Here is an 18,533-nt window from a genome sequence, read left to right on the forward strand (position 1 = left end):
TGTGTGTCTGCATTTGTGTAGGTACCTGTGACTAAGGAAGCAAATGTTTTCTTACTTCAAATTATTTTTTCTGCCTTAGCAAAGCAGAGCAAAAATGAATGTGTTGGAAGCTGTTGAAGACATGGACTCATCCAGAGACAAGGCACTGCACATTTATTTGATCCATGACTGGGTTCAGTCCCAGTGTGGCACTATCACTGTCAGCTGTCCCCAGTGCTCATGAGAGCACTGCTGTTCCTATGCTCCTCAGCCTCTCTCCATCTCCCTAAATCTGCATTTCCCTCTTTGACCACCTCAGTGAACTCATGACTGGAGTGGCTGTATGAAATCTGGAGCGTAGGTGCTGAGCCCTTGGAGGAGCAAAAAAAATTATAATTGTATTGTCTCTTTAAGAATATTTTAGGACAGTATGAGGATTGTGTTTTTCATTTCCTGATTACATCGGAACTAATAGGACTAATTGTAGGAATCATCCCTTGTAAGCACATCGGTAACATTTGCATTTATTTATCCATGTGTATCCATTTCCATGGAGGTCTGGTATGCAGACAGCTGTTATCTTTAGATGAGTTTAGTATATTTGTCTGTATTACAGGTTCCTGCACTGGAAAATTACTTCTGCTATAAACCCAGTTGCCTGTGCTTCCATCCGTGCTGACATCATGACAAAGAAAGATAATTCTTAGTCCAGCACAAGCAGACAAAAAGGCAACTGCCTTCTAGGCAACTGCCTGGAACTGTTTTGCCAGTGCATTGACATTTCACCAATGCCCAAAGTAAGCCAGAAAGGGCAGAGTTGTTGTTTTCAAGTATGCCTACCATGGGAATTCTAAACCATTGTTTAATTAATCACCTAATCTAAAAGAAGCCAACAGGCTCTGAGGCTCAGACCTGGCTACCTCATTCCTTTGACTGCATTTATACTGGTGAATAAAATGTGCCAGGAACTTCAGAAGGACTCACAGCCTTACCCCTAAGTCTCCAAAAGAGGGCAGCCACCCCAAACTATCTCTTGGGACTTGCCCCTGCAGCCCTTGCGCTGTGTCCAACTGTTGTTTGGGAGGCTGCTCACACATCTCAGCCAAAACTATTTCAAGCATCACAGTAACAGATTAACAGGAGCAATACCAGTTTAACAGATCATGAACCAGTGTCAGGGCCTGTTCTCTGCCCAGTTTAATTTATGAATGAAGACACTACTGCCTGTGTTCAGACCTGAAATTCTGGGCTGTATATAATGAGGTCAAGGAGATTCATTGAGGCACTGGGAGAAGAGAGAGGATATAAACAAATAATGAAGCCAAATTGATAGTTAAATTCAAAAATGGAGAGAAGGACACTATTATTTCATAATTTTCTGTAACATTCTGAATGACACTGATTCGACCCCATGAGCAAAGCAATTAAAATCAATGGATAGATGATCAAAACCAGCACAATAAGTTACTCAAGGTGTCTGATTTCCTTTTTCGTGTGAGAGAATGTGACTTTGATCTGCAATGAAATATTGTGTTACAGTACATTGTCTTCAAGATGAGAGACTATTTGATGGTGCAGTTCATTGGCTTATTTATTTCATGGCCATGGTAATCCAACAGAAACTGTGGGTTTCTGTTTGGCAAGTCAGAAATAGTAGATTGGTTGTGCTTCTCAGTAATATTTGTGTCTGTAGATGTTCTGTGAGGCATTGCCAATCTTTTGTTAAGTGAATCATGAGTATACATAACAGATCTGCCATCCCAGATACAGTTCTAGGGGCAGGTGTGTGCAGAGTTTTCCTTCTTGCTTTGGGGGGAAAAAATAGTCTCTGCTGTATTGCTCACATGATGTCTTTTTAGTCATGGAAAAGAACCAGTCATTAGTGGGTCTCAAAAAAAAAGCCCCCATGGCTTTCCCAGAGGGATGCTCATGAGATTTAGAATTCGAAGCAGAAATTGCAGAACTGGTGAGGACACCCCTTGGCTCTACCTCAGGAGTTCTCAGCCCAGAAAATAACCTGTGATTGGGCCTGGACAGACCAAACCTGTCATCCTTTCCAAAAATTATGGTGTCTGATCCACGTGTGAAGGAGCCCACTGAAGAAACCCCTCAGACAGCTCCATCCCTCTCTGCTCTGGGAGGTTTTCCACAGGGCTGGGGGGCAGCAATCTGGCCCTGTGTTTTCAATAGTGAAGTTATGTGGGGAATGTGTTAGGGGTTTCATGTTTCAGTGTGTGTTGTGGGTTGTGCAGCAATGATGGGGTAGAATCCAGGCAGCTATTGATCCTCACTACGCTTTTCCAGATTTTGCTGTGTTTTAGCTTTTCTTTAAATGAAAGTGTTGCTTATACATATGCTGTTGTTTAAGGGAGCTCAACAAGCTACTTTCTTATCCCGACTTATTTCCTTTATGGCATGGCAACAAAGAGAGCACTAGTACTGGGGATTTTAGGATTCTGTGCCCTGACGGATATCCCAAAACGGGAGGAAAAGAGAGGAGGAAGCCTTTTGCAGAGACGTGAAACAGGCATGCTCACACGTGCGCGTTATTTACCGGCACATGGTCGGCTGCCAGCCCAGGAGCGAAGCCATCCTGCTCGTTCCCCATCCTCTCCGGCCGAGCAAGCACTCGATCGCAGCCTCTGTCAGGCACTACTGGGCTCACCGCAGCGCGGGGTTTCGGCTACCGACAGGCGCCGGAAGAAGGACTGACAAGAAGCGTGTCCCCCGTGGGGGTGTTACCAAAAATCATAAAAATAAAACTCTTCTTCATTTGGCAACAGGATCCGGCAGCTATATCTCTCCGAAAGAGGGAGCAGTCAGAGCCTGAGCGATTCGCTGTCCCGCAGCCTGTCAGCTCCCTCCCTCTGCGACCATAGCGCAGCCCCGAGTGACCCGCTGGGGGCACGGCTCGCCCTCCGAGGCAGTGCCCGCACGGGGAGGCCGGAGGGCGCGGACCGAGCGGCGGAGCGTCCCCACGCCTCGGTCCCCTCGCCCCGCCGCGCAGCGAGGATGCTCTGGGAGGGCGGAGGTGGTGCCGGGGCTGGGCGTGGGGCGGTAGCGCCGGGGAGAGGGAGCTAATGTGAGAGGTGGGGGGAGCCGCCGGATCTCTGTCTCGGCGCTGCCGCCCGCCTCCCCCGGCGCGGCCCCGCTCCTCCGCCCGCCCCTCGCCGCCGCCCGCCGGGAGCGGCTCCAGCGGCGCCGGGCCAGGCCGGGGTCGCGGCGCCGAAAGTTTCGCGGTGTCCGGCCGCGTCATGGGCTTCGACCCGTCGCGGTTCGCGGGGCCGGTGGCGGCGGAGCTGCAGTGTGGGCTGTGGCGGGCGGGTGCTGGAGGAGCCGCTGTCCACTCCGTGCGGGCACGTCTTCTGCGCCGGCTGTCTGCTGCCCTGGGCGGCGCGGCGCCGCTGCTGCCCGCTGCGCTGCCGGCCGCTGGCGGCCGCCGAGCTGCGCCCCGTCCTGCCCCTCCGCAGCCTCGTCCAGAAGCTGGGAGGTCAAGTGCGACTACAGCCCGCGGGGCTGCGGCCGCACCGTGCGGCTGCGGGAGCTGCCCGCCCACCTCGCGGCGTGCCGCTACGGGCCGCCCGGCCCCGCCGAGCCGCAGCCCGCGCCGGGCACCCCTCCGGCCGCTCGCCGGGCAGCTCGGTGGGGCAGCCGCGAGCGGGCGGCGGGCACGCTTCCTGCGGGCGCTGCGGGGCGGCGGCGCCCCGGAGCCGGGTCACGAGCTGAAGAGGGAGGCCCCTGCGCTGGAGCAGGAGGGAGAAGTCGCTGCTGGCGCAGCTGTCAGCGCTGCAGAGCGAGGTGCAGCTGACGGCTCGGCGGTACCAGGCGAAGTTCGGCCAGTACATGAGCCACATCAGCAGCATCGCCCGGGACCTGGCGGGCAGCCAGCCCGGCAAGGTGAGTGAGGCGTCAGGGATCGGCCGGGCAGAGCCCCCCGGTCTGCGCCCCTCCAGCTGTGCTCTCCTCCAGCATGCTTTTCCCGTGCCCGACTTGTGAACGACCGGCCGAGTGGCGGGGCGGCGGTGTCCCCGGGGGCCGGCAGTCACCACTACAGCAGTCCGGGACCCAGCCCGGTCCGCTGCGCATCCCCCGGGCGGTGCGAGCTGCCCCTGCCCGTCCCTCGCCTCTTTCGGAGAGATATAGCTGCCGGACCCTGTTGCTAAATGAAGAAGAGTTTTATTTTTACTGATTTTTGGTAACACCCCTACGAGGGACACGCTTCTTGTCAGTCCTTCTTCCGGCGCCCGTCGGTAGCCGAAACCCCGCGCTGCGGTGAGCCCAGTAGTGCCTGACAGAGGCTGCGATCGAGTGCTTGCTCGGCCGGCAGACGGGTCCTGGTTCCTCCGGTAAGGGTGTCCGCATCAGGCTGCCCCGCCTCGCAGGAACCCAGCTGCTTTTGCTGCTCATTTTACTCCAGCTGGTAGTGGCGGCAGCTCAGGGGCGTGGACCTGGCTTTTAACTTTTATTTGAGCAGCTGAGAAGTTGTCTTAAAAAAACTGGAGTGTAAAATTATTGTAGACTTTGGAAACGATGACGAAAGGACATCAGAGCCTCTCTGGTTTGGTAGAATGGAATGACAGCTACCGCCGTGGATAAGTAGAGGCCAGAGCAGTGCTGCGCTCTCCCCTCAGGTCTGAGGGCATTGCCCAGAGACCGACTCTCTTCCGTAGGCGAAACAAACCATCCGAGAGTTGCGGTGAGCTGGCTTCACTTGCTGTGATGGAGCTGGTTGGTTTTTAATTCCTACCTGGAAGCTCACTCTGCAGGCTTAGGCAGTGCTGATTGCAGCCGTGGTGAGAAGTGTTTTAATGCAAACAATTTTTCTTTCTACCTAAGTCTTCACGGACCCTTGGGAAACAAAATCCTAGGTGGAAAAGGTCTGAGCAGTGAAACTCACGCCTGAAGCAATGTAGTATGCTGGGCATCTGCCTGCTGCATGGAAAATGGGAAAGGGGACGTTGTTCGCAGGACCCAGAATGGCTCAGAATACAGATCTCACGGGTCTTCGTGGCACTGAGTAACTCTGAAAACTTGAATTTTTTTTTTTTTTTTTAAGTTTCCTCTGGCTAGCTAGTCCATGAGGTTTAGGTTGCTGGATCTGAGAGGTGTGCTACACACTTGCTTCATCTCTTGGCAGATGAGATAAGGTCATGTGGAGTGGGGCAGCAGTCTGCTAAGCGAGAGGTGTGCGAGGAGAGCGGTGGCTGAAGAAGGGAGGAGAGGTGTCGGGACTGTCGGAAAGGATCCGGCAGAGGTGCGGGGACAGGCTGGAGCACCGCCGGGAGCACCTGCCGCTCCCGAGCGCCGCCGGGAGGTGTCGCTGTGGGCGCTGCCGCTCGGGCATCTCCCGCCGCTCGGAGCGGGAGAATGAATAAAACAGGAGCTGGACAGGAAAACTGAGTACAGGAAAAATATACGTAATTAAATTCAAATGCACCATTCGGGTATTAAACACGTCACTGACACAGTTAATAAAATATGTGTTTCATCGTAAAATAAGGTAACTTGCTGTGCTAAAGCCTCCTTTTTTTTTGTTTTGTTTCCTATTTTTAATTTTAATTATTTACCTGGTCCACTGAAGAAAAATATTTCTCTTTTCTCATTTTTAACTTTTACTCCATTTCTGCTTTTCAGTGTCTGCTTTATATTTTAAGCCTTTTTTTCAGAATAAAACCTATATTTTTACAGATATTGTTTTGGATTCTTTCCTTTTGGAGAGAAGTGAAAGCTTGGGATGAAGAGTTGGTTTTCATTTTCTCTGTGTTCTGTGAAAGTTGCTTTGAAATGTGCACTGATATGGCTTTGGGGTCTGAAAATTACAATGTGTATTTTAATCTGTACGTTTAATGTTTGAAATGTTAACATGTATAGGGATTTTATATTTATAGAAACTTCTAGATATTTTGAATGCTTTTTCGGTGGTGCCGAGCATTCCTCACGCCAAAAGTCTGTCCTTTTTTATGTTCAGCTGAAGATAACTGGAGATAATCAGGTGTTACTTGCTAACTTTTCAGTGACTTATGACTTTTCCTTTTTTTTTTTTTCCCAGTACCAAGTCTTTTCAGCCTAATTTTCCTTCAAGCCTTATCTAATATATTTTCCAGCTAAAAATCTTATGTGCATTAATGCTTTCATTTAATACCTTCTTCTTGAGACGGTGTTCTTTAACTATATTTCATCTCTTGCTTCTTAGGGAGGAGAACGCAAACCAATAATGATCATGCTACACCGTGAAAATGACACTTTGGGATTCAATATTATAGGAGGACGACCCAATCAGGTAATGAGAAAAGTAACTGTAGGTGATTTTGTCCTTATCTACTTTTACTCTATACACTGTTAGTAAAGAGTTACTTTTGATGACAGTAGGTATGGAATCTGTTCTTCAGATAGAAGAACTGTTTATTATCAGGTATAATTGGAGTCATTGTTTGGAAGACATAATCTCATGAGGATTTTACTATTCTAATTTTTTGGAAGGGTGTTCCTGGTGTTTTTCTTTAGGCTGGTTTACACTCAGTTCCCATGTGAGTAATGTGTATTCGTGCAAGCTCTTCAATGGAAATCTCTGAGACTACTTGTAAAAGTCATTGTTGCAGGATTAAGCCATTGGAATTTTGTGAAACAGCTTGCCTTTTTTTTTTTTTTTCTTCATTTAAAGGAGAGAAGAAAATTTGCTTCTGTAGCTCAGATAGTTTAAGCACATGTCCTGTTCTCACATGCCTGCTTTCAGTTTTTCTTTATGAACTGAAATGGTTTTCATCAATGCTATATCTTAATCTCATCAGTCTAGGTTTAGAAAGTTCATTGCAAACCATAGGATATGCATAAGGATCACTAGCCCCCACCTAGAACATACACATGAATATGCTTGTGCTTTTTTTTCACTTCATCTTTCCAAAAGCATTAATCAGGACTGTTATTGCATATGAAGGGTAAAGAAACCTGTTAAACTGGAAAATTAATAGTTGATTAAAAAGGGTTGGTAATAATTATGTACTGATCAGGTTCTTGTTAAGTGGGAGAGCTGTAGCCTTCTAATATTATTGAGGAGGGGAATAGGACCCTGTCTATTAGTTTGGCAATCTTCTTCTCTAAAGCTATATTTAGTGGTGCCAAAGAGTCTGTTCCCATTAGTTGCTGCAGAGTTACTGTTCCCTGTGGGTAAATATGAAGACCAGCAGTAATCATATGTTTGGGCTGTAAATCCAAACTAAGAGTTTCTTAGATTTTTCTAGTGGAAGGGTGAGACAACACGTGGCTACAAGTTAAAATACACATGCCATGTTTGGAGTATAGCAGTAACAAAATCCAGACCATCTTTAGTTAGGATTGCATTGTGACTTCTCTTACTTACATCTGTAGGAGAACTGCAGGGAAAAGGGAGCATGTGTTCTGTTTCCTTGGGATGGCAACTGAGCTTCTTCAAAGGGCTTAGATGTTGACAGTGCATGCTGCAACAGTTATATGTATCACAAACTGTCAGATTTTCTGACTTATTATTTTGCAGTTTTAAGGAGTAAATGATAAATATATGGAGGTCTATAGCTCTGGTGTTGAGAAAACTGCCGAATGGAGAAAAGGAAATTAATTTCTATTAACACTCATATTTGGAGACAAATTGGTGATGTTGTGAGGCAGGGATGGTCTCAGGTGGTTCTGAGTCTTTGAAGTTCAGCTTGGAAGTTCCTTTGTGTTTTGTTCTTATTTTGATAAATATGACTACCATAGGCATTTGATTGACATTTCCCAGATATCAGTGTGAGACTCAGTGTATCTGGACCTGAGGATAGAACAGGAAAAAAAAATGCTTGAGTTGACTCAAATATTGAAAACACAAAGTTCTGCTCAAAAGCTTAAATAGTAGAACAGGAGTTGTTATTAAAAAGACAAAAAGAGTTGGTGAAGGTGCTCTGTACATTCAGGTTGTTCGGGGAAAAGTGAAGCGTTGGCTTGGTTGAAGCGTTGGCTCTTGCAGCAGAAGAGCAGAACAGTGATGTCTTTATATTAGTCACTTGCTTGGGAATGAGTTCTTCACCACATGTTATTTGTGTTTTATAAGTACAATGCAGCTTTTTCCCACTGTAAAAAGCTCTTGATGACTTGATGACTTGGGGAACGTACACACATACTTTCTGCTGGCTGTGTTTCTTTTCAGTCCATAATAGGTATCCCCACTGTTTACCTCCTACCTGAAGGGAGGAGGAGAGGAACAACTCATCATAGGATCATCTTTTATTTTGTCAGAAAGGAACTTGCTTCTCATAAGTGTGTTTCTGAGAGGTGATTCATTATTCTGAGGGAGCAAGGCTGCTTTGATGGGCCCCAGCTCTGTCTGGCTGAGAGGACGGTTTCCCCTGAGGACACCACGTCAAAGCCAGGCTGGAGGGAGGTGTGTGCTGCGGGCACAGTTGCTGCACGGCACCTGGGCTGTGTGACGTAGTGCTGCAGCTCAGTGTGCCTTGTGCTGTGTTTTCCTGTCAGGAGTGGTGGGTACCAGCACATGCAACTGATGGGGACCACAAGCCACACTGAAATACCCTTTTTCTTAACAGGTCATATGTTGCTTTTGAAAAAGCCAATGAAATTTCTGATGGAAAGAAATACAGTTTTATGTATTAAGTGCTGTAATTTAACTTTTGGTTTTCTCAAGTTAAAACCAAACCATGTTACTCTTGTCTTTTCACTAGTGGCCATTACGCTTCTTTTATCAGTTTCATTTCTTGCTGCTTAGATGGGAAGTCAGTGGAAGTCTGTTCATTCATCATTTCAAAATATTGCTAAAACTGTTACTGTGTTTCCCTTTTGCCTCTTACCTGACATGTATGAGTCTCTGTGACAAGGCGGAAAAAAAAAAAGGAGTTTATGAAAACATAGTCTGACTAATATTATGTTGAACAAATATTTATTAACCTTAAATCTACCTGGCTTAAGTCTCCACAGGACTGTTGACACATTGTGTAAAGTATGTTCTACATATGCCTTTACAGTCTTCTTAATAGAAAAAGTTATAAAGCATTTTCCCCATGAGTGTATAGGACCTAGACTAGAAACCTGTGCACAAATGAACTGTGCTCTTGGTCAGGGATTCACCAGTCACAGAAGGAAAATAAGCATCATAATCTAAAGCATAAATCAGCTGGTAAACTATTCCTTTAGTTATTGCTAATTAGGTTATTATTTGTATAAACACTCAAAAAAACCCTGTAAGTAGGCACCGTCTGCTTGACATTAGTTCTTTATTAATAATTATTTAAAACTACTTTTAACTACCATGTGATGAAATAAAGCAGTTCCAGCATGTACAGCAACATCAGTTATATTGTTGCAGCTGTGGCAGATAACTTGTCTGTTTTAAATTTGACCTTATGCGAGCTGTACTTAGTGTTGCATAGAGATCAACTGGAAGTGGGTTTTCATTTTGTCCACAGCTCGTCTGTGTGGATTTCATAGTTGAGCAAGTTCTCAATCTCCCATGTGAATAGGATTTATGAGGTTAACCAGTTCCAACCAAATCCTGTCAATGTAACGTGCCAGCTAACTAGTGTCACTTTGTTCTTTGGAGCTTTATTTTCAAATGCAGTAAGGGAGTTTGCAAGCAGCAGTACTGCAGGACCCCTTTTCCTTCTGGGAGAGACACTTGTGCATCCATTTTTATGAGTGTCTTCTACTGTGCATTTATGTGCTAGGCTGCTGTGAAGTCTGAGGTTTGCTCCAAGTATTTTAGCTGGGATCGGATAACTCTTGCACCTTGTGTCTCATTTAGACTAAAATAACCGGAAGTAAATGGATAATCTTATAAAAATTTCTGGAATAATTCATTAATTCTGTCCTTTTGATTAATGACTACTTTGTGTTAAGCAAGTTAAAAAAACTCTCAAGGAGCTTAATTCTTAGCTAGAAGAGTGAACTGCATATTTCAGGTGGATTTACATTTTTCATTGCTGCTGATTTTAGTACCATCTCAGTTTTTGTACTAATGTGGCCCTTTTTGCAACTTCCCTCTTGCCTGGTACAGAACAATCAGGAGGAATCTGCTGAGGGAATTTATGTGTCGAGGATTTTGGAAAATGGACCTGCAGACAAAGCAGAAGGCCTGCAAATTCATGACAAGATTATTGAGGTAAGAAAAAACCCTCACCAATGGATTAGTCTGTCATATTATCAGATTAATAAAGGATTTCATGGTTTTCACCCTAAGTATGTTGTAATTTTTCTCTTTTGCTGTGTCCGAACATGATTCTTGTACACTGAATTGCTTGAACATTTCTTAGAATTAAAGACATAAGTAAGACAAGTAATAAATTTACTGGTGTTGCAATTAAGCTGATCTAAGTGAAGCAAAGGTGTCAGCACTTAAAAAGAAAGCAATAGAGGCATTTTGCATTTCTTTTCATTAAGCTGAGAAAGAAGGCAAACGATGAAAATTCACATGTTTTGTGAAACTGATTTTGTCCTATGTAGGGACTATTACTGTCATGACTCTGGGACAAGGCAGAGGAGATGGCTTGGTAAGCACTGCTGTGAAACTTCTTAAGCAGAGGAAGTACTTTCTGCTGTATGATCAGAAGGAGATAATCTATCGTTCTCACCTGGATCAATACAGCACTTTCATGGTCATGTAATATGCTAGCATGGAATTTTCAGTTTGTTCCTGCATTGTATGCAGTTTTTCTCATTAAATAACTATAAATAATAAAAGAAATCAATAACTCAGTTGGAAGAATAGGTCGATGTCTACCCTACACGTGCAACTGTAATTAGCCCTGTAAGAAATCTCAAAGGAACAGTTTCAAATGGTGACTGAAATAGGCTCCTTAGGGTGCTGCCAAGACGGCATTTCCCATCACAGCTCTGACACAACTGGCAGTGACAGCACGTACCACTAGCTGCTGGGTTTGTTTAGGCTGCGTCACTCCAGCTTTGCGAGTTTAGGGGAGGCTTAGAAGCATGGTGTGAACTTGTCAGTTGGACGGGTGTTTGAACAAAGACACATGAAACAAGTGGATTGGAAGATAAATGCAGAATTCTGGTGCTGGTTTCTTGTGTTAAACCTTGTTAAGGACTAAAAACCTAAGCTAAGAGTGTTTGAATGCTGGCATTGCTCTTGATGTTGGGAGCCTAGCCAGTATGTGAAATCAAATGAATATATTTTCTTGGAAAAATAAAGCTTATGCTCTTAGCTGGCAGATAGATGCATCTCTAGGAGACACCAAGTGGGCTGAGAAGAACTGAACTTGCACAATATCTCTTATTTCCCCAAGGTATACAAAGGCTTTCACATTTGATTTTTTTTGTAACAGTAGCCTTATGCTGTGAAGATCTATTTTCTTCTGACATTACTATTTCACTTACCATATTTTGTTTTGGGTTTTTTTACAGACTGACCAGCTATGTAGTTTCATGCATTTGCTCAGCACTTCCTGCTTTAATTTCTTGTGCTTTTATAGTGCCTTGTTTTTTAAGGCAAAATGGAGTGTTTTTGGAGGAAGGAAGAATAAAGTCACAAACCAGCATTTATTAAATGTGAGGTCATTTCTCAAAATGTCACCATAATTGATGCTTGATTTTTATATGTTGAAAAATTCTGGGTGCATAAAATCATACTGAAACAGATTCCAGTTCTATTTGACATTATAGACCCAATCTAGTGTAAGTATTCATACAGCTCTGAATGGAGCACCATGTTAATATGCAACAGCTTTGTATAGAGCTTTTATATTCGGGCAAGCATTTAAAAATATTTTGGGTTAGGCCAAATATTCTAGTATATGTTTCAGTGTTTCAAAATTTATTAGAACAAAATAAAAAGAGGAGAAGAAGTAGTAACACCAAGGCATTCTAAGTGAAATGCAAAGAAGAAATTATTCCTCCATGCTAGGTACAGGAAGCAGCTGGAGTCAGAACACTGAATTTTTCATTGCCCATGTATAGCTACCAGTGTTGTCTTGCTGTGGTTTGTTGTGAAAGATCAATCTGAAAGCTTTCGCTGTGAGGAAATAATCAGGATGGTGTAACTATTTAAAAAACATTGGCAGATATACAGAATATGAGTTTTGGTGAGAAGTTGATAGGAAGTGGGACTTCTTATTGCTTGCTCTTTGCTTATTCGGTGATCTGATCTAATGGGTGATATTTTATGAGACCATTCTTCAATAATCAAGCACAGAAGGAACTGATGTTGTTTGAAGAGCCTTTAATAGCTTAAGTCATTTATTTGGCAATAGGATGCCCGGGGTGTTTCTAGCAATGTGTATCTAATGGGATAATGGACAGAACTATCCCATTAAATCAGAAAATCTGTTCTCAAGGCATGTTGCTAAATAAAGAAGGTAATTTGTTTCAGTGGTTTATCACATGTTTAACAAGTATTAACTGCACATGGTTGACTATGGTGGGTTGTGCACATTTCAGATGACCATCTTGTGGGCGACAATGCAGCAAATGGATTTCACAGTCCTATGGCATTGGCAGATGGAATTGAGAGCCAAGGCTGGCAGACATAAGTAGTGCTGCCTTTTATTTATATATATCATTATCTGTAGCAGAAACATTGCCAAATAATTGTTAAGGTATTTAGAAGAATGTCAAGGGAAGGAATCAGATTTCTTTCTTGAGGTATTTATTCTAAGCGTAAAAGTACCACAGAAATGACTTAAGTTGATGGAAGTTTTTGAGATCAATGTGCCCAGGCCATAGAGCCTCTGATACTTTTGTGTGAAGAAGGCTGGTGTTTATTTGGGCTTTACCCTCAGGGGAGCATATTTTGTGCATGAGGACCTGAAAGCTGAAACAGATGCCTGTGTGCTGGCAGGGTGGTGGTGTGTGACAGTGACAGGGTGACAGCCCCAGATCCCTTGTGTCAGGGGACTGCATCTCTTCATGGGGGATGGTCATGGACCCTTGTTGATAATTTTCACCGTTCTGCTGAAGAACAGGTTTCAGGCACAGCATTACCCTTTTTATTAAAGGTTAACTCCTCTGTGAAAAAATTGTTTATGCATTGTAAAGCTGACCTGGGACAGTGATGTGCACAAGCAACACTTTGATATATATTTCCAGGAATCCTATTACAAGCCTCAAATGATCCTTATTTATTCATCAAGAATAAGCCCTTATGAATTACTTCTATGTAGCAGTTCCTGCGGATTTCATGGTCTTCTGATGCTTTCAGAAGTTTTTATCCAAAAATCCAGCTCCCTAAGTTGGCACTGAATTGTGTTTTCCAGGACTAAAACTGTTCACATTCTATAAAAAGCATCTCATAAAACCAGATGCAGCACTGGTATCTTTGACTCCCAACATAAAACCATTGGATATGAGTGTGGTGTAAAGCCACCCAAGCTCTAACTTTTGGATCTCTGTTTTCTTCCTTTTCACCCTTTTCACTTCCTTTTCACATGCATTGTGATTCTGAACATCTGAATTGTGTCAAGAGGAGACAAGCAGCAAGCAGTGCACAGGGCTGTTTATTAGTCTGTGCTAGTTCAGAAGAATTCTGGTTGCTTCCAGGAGAAAATTCAAAGTATGTTTAGAATGGTTCACAGTTATATAGCTCAGCATAATTTTATCTCCCCCTTGCTGCATGCTAATCGTTCCTACTGAGTAAATTCATTGCTCATCTCTGTTCATGCTTGATTACCTCCTCAAGGCAGTATAAAACAGCTATGATCCTTAGCAATGTTACTGATACACAGAAGTGTTTTTCCTGCTGCTTTTTTTATCCATACTTATCGTTCTGAGTGGTTAACACTGAAAGCAGCTCTTTCCATGTGGAGGAAAACGACTCTCAATTTGCAGTCAGTTCATCTTCACGTAAGTATGGCACCACATTGGCCAGATCTCCAAGCAGCACAGTACTTAATGCCTAATTACCAAGCCATTCCAAACTAGTTCTTTGAGTTGGTATTTTTCTTTGTATGCTCTGGTTTTAAGCCCAACTTTGGAATAAAAAACAACTCAGTGATTGATTTTTCTCCCATCTTCTTCCATTATGTAAGTCACAGTGTCTTGCAGAATACTCTTGAATCGCTTCAATGGTGTACAGAAAACACAGGACAGACTTTACAATCCAGTTCTTATAAAGAACATTTTTTCGTCAATTTGAGGAAAAGGAGCAACTATTAACTCACACTGTCAAAGTAGGTTTGCCAAATAACAAAAGAGCAATGAAAAGCTTTGTATGCAAATAAAAAGGACTAGGCTGAAGTCCAGAATATTCATATGTGGAAGTGTAAGCACATCATCAGCTGACAGGCTCAAGTGTTTTTCTGTTCCTTGCATTGCAAGGAAAAGACTTCTGTTCTTTAACTCTCAAGTGAAATGAGAATATTGGCCCTTCAGCATTTTAGTCAGCTGATTCTCATGAATTAAGTGGGCATGATGGAGAAGAAGGGAAAGGAAAACATTTCGTCTGGGATCTTTAAGTCTGAAAAATAAGATAGATGCATTTATATATAACGACTGTATGTTTTGTTCATGCAGCCTGAGCTCCATAAGTAGATAATAAATAAGGCTTCATCCTGTATTCCATGTTTCCCTTTGTTCTTTCCACTTTTTTGGAGAGTATTCGCACAATGGCTTTGAAGCACATGTCAGCAAAGCCAGTTTCAATAAAGATGAAGTCTTAAGGCTTATCCTGGCAGAAGTAACTTACATCTGTTAAGTGCCTACACAGAGACTTTTTTAACTACTGCCAGACTGCTGACTGTGCTGTGTGTCAGCCTTGTGATGTTTTATCTTCTGCATGTTTCTGTCATTACACTCACTGTGTTGCTCAAGCAAAATCTTTGATACTAGTCATGTTTATTTGGCTAAGATTCTCCAGTGTCAGATTATGTCTGTAGAAGTGTAGTGAGTCTTAAAATGTCTTGCTGGGATCAGAGCCAGAAGATTTCGAATGACTTTGAAACAAAGCTGCACAAGATGTGGCCAGTAAGATCTGTATGGTAGCTAGGAGAACTTAATATAGTTAATTTTAGGGGTGTGGATTTCAGTGCCTCTAAATATACCTTAGCTATATTCTCTTAAATGTGTAACAAATTCATATTATGTTGCAGGTAATCAGATTTAGCACCTGCAATCATTAGATAACTCATAACTAGTCTGAAAGATCCCTGGCATAATAAACTAGTGGAACTACAGGCTTAGAAATGTCTGTAGAATCTTTTCACCTCTCCCTCACCTGTTGAGCTACAGGTTTTTAGAGACCTGAAATCTTTCTTCTGTCTGAAAAAATTTTTAGAGTCGGGTGTGACCAGGTCTGCATAACTTCATTTGAATAGAAGCTACTGTCCCACTGACATTTTTTACAGAAAAAAACCAGAAAGCCTTAGAGTGCTTCTTGGAGAAGCAAGAGATCCAGGTTGTGGTCTCTGCCCTGCCTGAAGGATTGAATTTACGTCTCCGGGTAATTGCTCCTGTTAGTAAGGCAGAAGCTCTCCTGTGTTAGACCAGCATCCACCCACCCTCCTCAAACAGAGCTTGGTACCAGCAGGTTTTTAGAGAGCCAGGATTATTCAGTGATAATCTGGTGTGAGATAGAGACTAGTTCCAGGGAGCTGTATCTGGAATACTGGTCCTGCCCTTTTCCGGGTAAGTGCTTGTGACAATAAACAAGAATTCCCCTCTTTCTTTCACAGTCTTGTGTCTTACATGACACTTTAATGATACTTGCATTTCTAAGTTCACAGTGCCTTGACTTTGAGAGGGGAGCTAGCAATTGCTGTTAACCAGGAAATCCTCTAGCTAGGACAATTTTCTAAATGTGAAAGATGGGGTCCCCTGACTGAATGAATACCAGTAGTTATGGTTTTCCTCCTCTGGGTTTTAACTCAAGCTGCTGTGTTATCTGAAAGGTGGTTACTGCTGCTGATGCCCACTATCAAAAGACCATGAGGGCTGGGTATCTTGTCGGTGGGAGAACTTGGTGTTCAAGGTACTCTCTGTTCTAGAAGTTGACCATGGTTATCCTAGAATGCCTGAATTTCATAACTCGTTGCCTCAGTTTAGAGATCAGCAGCCTAAATTTGACTAGACTTGCTATAGGTCTTCAGAGGTGCTTGAATTCCTTTCTATTCACAGAACTAAAATGCAGATATTGTGTTTAGAGAAACAGGTTATGCTCCTTCCAAAAAACACTAAAATTCTAGCAATTCAGTGTCTGTGTTTTAAAAAGAAAACGTTAGACTTGTTTTTATGTGACCTAAAACTTCTTAGGGTTTTTTGTGGTGAACTGTGTTAGTCCTACTAAGACTTCACAAAATCCTTTCTGTCCTAAAGAACAGGAAGAAATAAAGCAAAATTATATTTAAGAAGGGGTGAAGTTTGTGTAATAGAGTAAATAGTGAATGACAAGATTTTATGAACAGAAATCCACTATTTGATCTCTTAGTTGACTGCATGAAGTCTTACAGTCATAAACAGGTAAAATATTATTTGACACTTTTTTGATACTTGTGTAGCACAGCAACATTAAACAATTCTAAAATGCCTTGTCTTCTAAGAGATGGGGTCTTTTAATCTGAGGTATAAACTCAGAACTTGCTGTGGATGCAGCTGTAGAGAGGCCCAAGCCTGTGGGAAGGTTTTCCATCTGTATTTGTTTGGTCTTATTCTCACAGACAAACCAAGCACATGTGCAAGTATAATGCTGCATTGTTTTTGTGAAAATATGTATGCTCACAGTGCTTTTATCTAAAAAAGGATGGAAATGCCAAACGTGGTTGGAACATGACCACCAGATGAGCTCTCCAACTAGTTTATTTGCAGAATTGGTATATTAAAGCGATAAGGCAGTGTCGTCCTTTTCAGTAAGTCTCTTCAGACTGTGAGTCATAGCTCTTTCTCAGCAAGGTGCTCCCAGTAAGCAAAGAAGAGGGATGCTGTGGTAGCTGGAATGGCACAAGCTAGATGGGGCAGAAGCAACCGTGTGAGAGTGTTTCTGAAATGTGACCTAGCATGAAAGAAGTCAAGAGAGTATGTGAAGTGGAAATGGTGAAAATCGTCTTCTACGCTGTTTTTTTTAATGCTATTTCTACCATGCTGGGGTTTTTTTTAGGTGGTTTAGGTTAGTCCTGATGAAAGTGGCTTTGGGATCTTGCATGCACGTGAATGTGCATAACCCCTGCCCTCCAATGGGATATTTCTATGTTGCTCTGACTGTGGGGGATCTCTACAACAGATGGATCACTGTAGGAGCAGAAGGGAAAGAGTGAAATAGAATGTACAAGAAAAAAGAAAAATAGGAAAATTTACAATTAAAGAGTACAAAGCACCAACCTCAAGTTTCCACAGAAGTACTTTCCAGTGCTTGCTCATAAATAGGAAGTGTGGGAGAAATTGAAGGCATGTAGGAATAGGGGTAGCTGAATTGTGAAATTAGATCATCCATACACGCTGCCATGAACTCTGATGGGTAAATGAGGGGGAAAAGTACTGCAGCAGAGCTATGATAACTGTACTGGGTCTGCAGAGTTGGGCAGTTGCCAAATTAGCAACTCAGCAGTGCTGTTAGGCCGGAAGGATTTTTGGTTAACCTGTGGAAGAGCTGACTAATGTAGGAACCTGCAAGATCCCTTAAATGGTGTTGCTACCATGGGCTGCAGATCCCCAGGCACCATGTGAAGGCCTGCTCACACCCATCTCCTTCAGCGAGTTTCTGATCTCACCCCTGAGGTATAATGTGTCAGAAATTTGGCAAGTTGAAGCTTAGTATCTTCCTAGATGCCCTGTTTGAGCTTGACTTTGCTGCATGTCATCTTTCTTTTCTCTCCCGTGAGTATTTTTAGGTTTTTTAAAAAGCTTTAAGGTAAACCTTGCAAAACAATAGGATATAAGCATCCTTCCCTCTTGCCCAGCAGCCAGAGTAATGCAGATTTATATGTAGCTGAGGTAGTAGGTTTAGAGGAAATTTTTGTTCATATGAGGTGTTCTTTAGGTGCTTTCAGGAATGCATTAAACAACTTGTCTAACATCTGTCAAATGCTGTTGCTTTCATCCCCTTCCCAGGAAGAGAATGGCATATGTAGGGGGGAGTGTTTTGTTTAGGAATTTTTCAAATAATTGTGTACACACATATTTACGTGTCAGCGTCTGTTTATGTTAGGGAAGACAAAGTCATAGAAATATATCTTTATTGCTGGAGGTGCAAGCTTTTGTGTGAAAACCCTTCTCTTGGATCTTTGCTCTGGGCATGATCTTGGCTCGGCCCTGAAGAAAGTGCTTTCTCATCCATTGATAAGCCAGATCTCCATGGCAGTTGGGCTGTAGGTTGTGTACCATTGCCTTGGTTTGGGTCCAAGTCTGTCTTACAGGTGTGGTGGACTTGCTGGTTGCTCTGGAGCTAGATACCCTAACCTGGTGAACTATGGAAATCTGAGAGGAGGAAAGGCATTCTCCAATGACTTCCTTAACCTTGTCAACACAGTGAACAGAAAAGATCAAAAGCTTCAGAGAGGACTTTAGGATGTATCAGGGAGAGCTAACACTTTGAGGCTCATATGATCAGGACTAGTGGGAATAATTGATGATAAGCCCAGCTGTGGAAAGCACTG

The 18,533-nt window shown here is 43.2% G+C and overlaps 1 protein-coding gene across 1 annotated transcript in view; it reads left to right on the plus strand.

The window, feature by feature from the left end:
• Window positions 1-3,150: 3,150 nt before the first annotated feature.
• PDZRN4 (PDZ domain containing ring finger 4) overlaps window positions 3,151-18,533 on the plus strand; it is a 233,495-nt gene continuing 218,112 nt past the window's right edge. The window contains 6 exon segments of the mRNA XM_039570943.1: window positions 3,151-3,296; window positions 3,298-3,465; window positions 3,467-3,710; window positions 3,713-3,876; window positions 6,173-6,259; window positions 9,998-10,102. Coding sequence (XP_039426877.1) covers window positions 3,234-3,296; window positions 3,298-3,465; window positions 3,467-3,710; window positions 3,713-3,876; window positions 6,173-6,259; window positions 9,998-10,102 — 831 coding nt within the window. The 5' untranslated portion in view covers window positions 3,151-3,233.

Source organism: Corvus cornix, chromosome 1A (assembly GCF_000738735.6).
Source record: "Corvus cornix cornix isolate S_Up_H32 chromosome 1A, ASM73873v5, whole genome shotgun sequence".
Taxonomy (NCBI): Eukaryota; Metazoa; Chordata; class Aves; order Passeriformes; family Corvidae; genus Corvus; species Corvus cornix.